Genomic DNA, 6922 nt, shown 5'->3' on the forward strand with positions numbered 1-6922 from the left:
AAAACAGACATGTCCACGATAAATACACCTCCAATTTAGATAGAAATTCCATCTAAGATTGAGAGAAAAAAAGAAAAAGGGATTTAGTTCAACAATGTTTGCCATTACAGTGAAAATAGTTCCTTACTCATTCTGAAGTGATTAAACCAAATAATATTATACTCCAGGAGAAAACTTTCTAAATGATAACTTGCGGTAATTAATCATGTACTAGGAACATTTAGGATCGGTCATAACATGTGTTAGTAATTGTTAATTTGACTAGAAGAAAATAGCAAGATGATCTTCAGTTAAATGCATGTGGAAAACATTACCTATCGCCCTGGACATTGCAAGAATGCCTTCAACTCGAGCTCCATTAACGAAGATGACTCGGCCCCCAGCAGCTTCAATTCTTGCTAGTTCATCTGGTCTATCAGGCTGCAATTAAAGCTTAAGAGTGTCATCTAAATAAGAATTTTATGTTAATTTGCATAATAGAGTAAATAAATCAATTTAATTTAGTTTTTTTTTTTTTTTTTTAAAAAAAAAGAAGATATAAAGCGGTCTTTCGACAAGTATCAAGTAATGCTCCAACTTCGCTAGTGGGCGTGACCCAAAAAATTGTTTTGCACTAAGGAAATTCAAACCTTATTACCTGAAACATTTACTTAATTTCTTTGAGCCTATTGAATTCAAATTTCAATAATAATTTTTACCGAGTGTGAACTTGGTATGCATGTAGCATTTCTCATTTCTGATTGGATTATTGGAGTGAGCAGCTTTTCATCCTTGCTATCAACAGGAGGTTTCTAAAACACGCCAATGCCAAGTGTCCTCCAAAAAAGGGCAAAAAAGGGTCTATATCCTAGAATGCTATATACTAGTACTAAATGAGAGTGAACCGTGAAACCAGAAACCCATTTGATGTCTTATCCAAGTACTTCACAAAAGACAACCTACGTGCAACAACATGCCAAAAACTAAATGAATATGCATGTCAGATTCTCCATCTCCACGGACCACACCTTCCCACGACAATTAAGAACAAGCATTTACAGTCAATATAATTTTGTCCCATCTAAATATGAGTGTCCGCCATGGAATGCGAGTACACTTGTTTTACATCATCAAGCATAGTTGGAGACGGGGGATAGAGATACCGAACCTTGTGATCCTGCGACAGAGGTATGGGGGTGCCGGCACGGCAAAGGACGGCGCGTGAGTCTCCGCAATTGGCGACGACTATGTATTCCGGCGTGAGAACGGCCACCACGGCGGTGGACCCGCCGAGCGGCACCTCCATGGGATGGCAACCACACTTGTACCCCACGCTCCCGCACGCGCACGTGCACAATGCCACCCCGTCCATCCTCTCGAAGCTCTTCCTCATCACTCTCCTCCACTTCTCTTCCAAATCCGTACCATCCTCTTCAAGCTCGTCTTTGGAGCTACTACTGCTCCCACTCTCACTCTCCCCCGTGCAACTCACGCGCGTCAGCTCCTCCTCTACGAACACGTGCATCCTTTCCCTACACAATGCCGCGACCTGCACATGCAAAAGCTTAGAGCGCCCACTGTTTTAATGGCAAAAATAGCCCTACATCTTCTTCAACAACAACGATTTCCGAAGCCTATATTTGTATTTGAGAATTTCCAGCTACAAAGTTTACTTTTGAAAAAAAATTAAGAAGAAGAAGATGATGAGCGAGCAATACGTGAGGTCCTCCATGGCCATCAAACACAGCGAAGAAATGAACTGGTCGGTAATGACTTATCTCCGGCCGGCAAAGGCTCGTCCGAACACCTATCGCGTCCTCCATCCCACGAGACCTCCCCGACACCGACATGGTCCCGAAAACCGGCTCTCTAGCCGGACCCCCAATCTGCTGCGCCGACAAAGCGTCCACATCTTCTCCGGATGACGACGAAGACGACGCCGGTATATCGCTCTTCTCCGCCGTCCGAATCCGCTTCACTTCTGCCAAGCTCTCCGTCAGGTCAGGGTTATCCCCCCGGCTCTGGATCAGCGGAGGCAGTGCAGAGCTCGCCGCCGAAATCGCCGCTAGTCTCCTCATCTCAATCCTCCGCCGGCGGCGCTCCCGGCATTTCGCCGGCGAATCATCGTCGTCGTCGCTCAGCATTCTCCAGCAAACCTCTGTCATCGAAAACCTCCACAAACCAAAACCTCCGGAAATCTCCACTCGCCGCCGGCGACCATCTCTGCAGGTGTAATAACTCCAACTTAAGAAATATAATACAGAGTGAGAGAGAGAGAGAGAGAGAGCGTGTGTGTTTTCCCTGCTATTGTTTCTGCCTCGGAAAACGTATGACGGAGAGAAATACGCAACGTGTTGTGTGTTTTCTCCATCTCTCTTCGTGTCAGCCTGTAGGGCAAGCCAACTCTCCGGGCAGCTACCCGAACTGCCCTTCACCAACCTATATTCCCTGGCACAGTGACACGTGTCCTCATGACGAGCCACTTTCCGTAAACGTCTCCGACTGTTTTCCCAGCTTTCTTCTACAGTCAATTTCTCATATCGCAGGAAATTCAGCATCCATATAATGGAGCACACGTGTCAAACGTCTCTGACAAGTGGAGGCCCATGCTCTACTACGACGACAAATGGGCGAATCAGAAGCGTCCGCGCAAATGAAACTTTTTAAAGAGACAGGCTGGGTGGCCCACATCGACTACGTTTCGGTTGTCTTCGCCGAACATGGTTTTTTATTGTCTTTCTCACTCCTAGAATTCGAAGACCGTACATACGTGGCGAGCCACAGGAGCTCCACGGTGTAGGTGTTTGCTTGTCTGCTTCATCATGGACACGTTGGAAAGTTCTCGGAGAAATAAAGCTAGGGTTACAGGTGTCAGTCAGTTGGCGTGGCTTAATGTATGTGGCCATCAGGTTTCTAAGCCAGCACATGCACATGGATTGTTAAACGCTGTTTCCCAAAATTCAAAGTCGAAATTAATGCGTTTAACTCTCAAAGTCTCATGCGTGAACTGTGATTAGGAAAAAATGGTTACCAAAATATAAAATATTAGAATTAATATTAATAAAATAGAATGTTTATGTTAAAGTATGGGACCCAGTAGGGATCGGCATAAGCTATGACCTGTCCAAGTTTTAAATAGTTCTATATAAATATGTTTTAATATATATATCATTGGGTCCAACAAAAAAAAAAATTAATTTGACCCTCGGCCTCTTAAAAATAAACATGGTCCTATATGGCTTAGAAAAATAAAAATATCTCATGTGAATTTTATCTAAATGTACACTAGAATTGATTATATATGTTGGTTGGTAAACAAGTTTTATCCGCAAGACTTTACTAATGAAGAAAAATAAAACTTTAACCAACATTATAAGCATAGTGTAGTTCAACATTTATATTTCTAGGGATTATCAAATGTTTATGAGTTGGGCCAATAGTTGGTAAGCACAAAAAGATCAACTATCTACCAACTTAATTATTTATTGACTTATTGTACTTGTGCTTACTCTTTCAACTTTTTTTTTTTATTATTTTATTTCTACTTCAACTACAGAATGATCATTTTCAACATTAATATTATTGTCCAAACTAGGCTTCGGAACAAATTGAATATGAGTTTTTGATTGATTAATCTTTGAAGGTATGCATCTAAAGAGAAATTGTTGGAAAATTAGTATAAACATAGATGATTTTTGAAATCTAAAATAACGTTAGGCTCCATCATTTTGATAGGTGATCTAATTGGAAATTAAAATATATTAAGAAACAATTATTGTGTTTTTTTTCTTTTTCTTATATTTTGCACTAATTTTATACATATTAGTTTAATCTTCAATCTTAATATATTTATCGTTCATGATTTGACCATTTTAATAAAAATTATTGGTTACGTCCATGTACATGAAGATTGATTTTTTGATTGAAAATACGATATGACATAAGCTTTAGGAAGATAGGGGGTGATGGATATAATTACTATATATATATATATATATATATATATATATATATATATATATATATGTAAAATGGCCCTCCAAACTATCAGTCAGTTGCAATTTGACACCCTAATGTTCAAAATGTAATAAAATAGCTTCACGAAATTTTAAAAAATTTCAAATTAGCCACTCTGTTAGTTAGCTCCATGAGAGAGGAATAAAAAAAAATTCTCAATTTTATTTATTTATTTATTTATTTTATGATGGTAAGAATGAAGAAGTTCTAGTAGAGAAATTTATCAACTCATGATCATCATATTAGACTTCTATTCAAATCCAAATGAGTGGGGAGTAATCCACCCAATTTGATAGGGTCATTTTCTTTCAAGCCAAGGTGACAGCTTGAGTTGAGGGGATGTTAAAAGTACTAAAATGTCCTTGCAGTGACTCACCAACCACAATTGCACTGAATTAGTATTACACAACATATTTTCTATATAAAGCAATCACATGCATCTTATAATTGAAATCAAATAAAGAAAATGTGACCCCATTAACCATTGAAAAAAGTGTACGTAGATCTCTAAAAGCTCCAATCATTTCAAATTTTTGTGATTTCTCTTTTTTCCTATTTTCTCCTTATTTTATTTTATTTTATTTTATATCTTATCATCTCTGACTCTGAAGACTTTCCAAAGTTCTGGTCTGGTTTGCTTGCCACACAAGTGGGCTCAAAATGTACAGATTTTGTAGTTAATTTTATACACTAAACTAATAAAATGATATGTATTTTTAAGGCGGGTGAGAAATACATGTTTTAAAGGAAACAAATTATCTTCAGTTTAAAAATATCTAATTAATGATTAGGATCTCTTTAAAAAAATTTTGAGGCCATAAGTAGGACATCTGTCCCAGTAATAAAATAACAATAATAATATATTATATATTTTTTAAAAAAAATTATAAAATAAAATTATAAAAAATTATAAAAAATTATAAAAAATTAAAGAGTGGCTAGCCACCCCCCACCCATTGGAGGTGGCCAGACCACCCCAGTTGGGGCTGGTATGGCTTCGGCTACCTTAGACAGCCGGTCTGGGGTGACTGAAGCCACCCCATGGCCCTTAGGAGTTGTCCGACCATTCCTAAAAGCCAAATCTTAAATAAAAAATAATAAAAATAAAAAATAAAAATAAAAAGTTTGGCCCTTAGAGTGGTCCGTTTTAAAGTGCATGTCACTTTATTAGACTAATTTATATAAATTAATTACTAAACAATTTATAGCTAATTTATATTGGCTCACACAAGAACTTGGAGGCCCAAAATAAGAAGCACTTGGGAAAGCGGATAAAGCAAATCTATTCATAAATTCTAATAAGATATTAAATCATCATTTCTCTTAAAATTTTAAACCGATAAAAAATAAAGAATTTAATTATTTAAAAAAATTTGTAGGATTGCATAACCATTGTCAACCAAACTTGCATTGCATTGCCCTGTTTGGATGAGAGCAATCAATATCTGGTTAATGAGAGTATCAGCTGGTCTTTGTGTCGGCCCCTACTGTTTTGAGGTCCTGTTCTCTGTGATTTGTGTCGATAAAAGATCATCTTCATGTGTTGGTTCTTTTTTTAAGGCTCTATTTACTTCGACGTGAAATGATTTTTAGAAAATAATTTTTGTATTTTATAGTGTTTATTTTGATGTAAAATAGTGGTCAGCAAAAAATATTTTCTTTTTGACCGAAAATTTTTCTTTAACTTTTGGAAAATGGTTACCGTAAACTATTTTCCGACTGTGAGTATTTCATTCTTAAATCGATAGACCTTGCCAAGACCTGCCTAGAACCTTGCCGGAGCTTGACTGGAACTCGCCCAGGACCCGCTCGGGACCACGCTAGGACCTGCCCGAGACTTGACCGAGACCGAACCGGGACCTACCCAACACTTGCTCGGGACTTGACTAAAACTCGCCCGTGACTTGCCTAGGACTCGCCTTGGACTTGACCAGGACCTACTCGAAACACGCCTGGGACTTAACCGGGACTTGTCCTAGACGCCGTCGGCACCTGCTCGAGACTTGATCAGAACCTCGCCGGGACTTGACTGGGACCCAAACGAGACTTGACCGGAACCTGTCCAAGACTTGGCCAGGACCCGCCTAGGACCCCACTGGGTCCTACCCAGTACTTGACCGGGACCCCGCCGGGACTTGACTGGGATCGGCCCGGGACCTGACCGGGACCCGCCCAGGACCTAACCAAAACTTGACCGGGACCCCATGGGACTCGCCCGAGACTTGCTCGAGACCAGCCTAGGACCCACCTGGGACTTGACCGGGACTTGCCCGAGACCCCGCCGGGACCTACCCGAGACCTGACCAGGACCCCACCGGGACCTGACTGGGACCCGCCTGGTACCTAACCGGGACCCGCCCGAGAGCTGACTTGGACTTGTCAGGAACCCTGCAGTGAGCTCAGCCTGTGGACTCTTGACGTGGACACGCCCGTGGACTTTCCTACGTCTCGGCCGGTCCCGCTTCTTGGGTCACAAATAAGTCCCGGAAGCAGGTCCCCATGAAGTCCCAGGGTCAAGTCCCGGCTGAGTCTCCATGATCTCCTGGGTCTCTATGAGGTCTCGGACAATCCCTCGGTGGGTCCCCGGGCAGTCCCGCTGCAGCCTAGATTTAGGCTCCTGACAAGTCCCTGTCAAGTCCCTCAAGGTGTCCCTGAAACACAGCCCCCGCTGGGTCCCTAACAAGTCCAGGTAAAACCTCATGGGACCTTTATTGGAAAAAAAAATATATATATATATATATATATATATATATATATATATAATTTATTAAAAAAAATATTTTCCTTGTGTGTAGTAAACACCATAAAATGTTTTCAACAAAAAACATTTTCAGAGAAAATTGCTTTTCTGAAAATATTTTTCGACGAAAACCATTTTACGTCGAAGTAAATGGAGTCTAAGTTATAAAATGTTATATGCAATATT

General features: G+C 40.3%; 1 protein-coding gene across 1 annotated transcript; it reads right to left on the reverse strand.

Moving 5' to 3' along the window:
• Window positions 1–29: 29 nt before the first annotated feature.
• On the reverse strand, window positions 30–2381 carry LOC132180834 (probable protein phosphatase 2C 75). Its single transcript, XM_059593805.1, has 3 exons — window positions 1698–2381; window positions 1148–1528; window positions 30–420 (listed from the first exon to the last, which is right to left on the reverse strand). Exons 1-3 carry the CDS (start codon window positions 2142–2144, stop codon window positions 262–264), a joined length of 987 nt encoding a protein of 328 aa, XP_059449788.1. The 5' UTR covers window positions 2145–2381; the 3' UTR covers window positions 30–261.
• Between the last annotated feature and the right edge of the window lie 4541 nt (window positions 2382–6922).

Source organism: Corylus avellana, chromosome ca5, assembly GCF_901000735.1.
Source record: "Corylus avellana chromosome ca5, CavTom2PMs-1.0".
Classification (NCBI taxonomy): domain Eukaryota; kingdom Viridiplantae; phylum Streptophyta; class Magnoliopsida; order Fagales; family Betulaceae; genus Corylus; species Corylus avellana.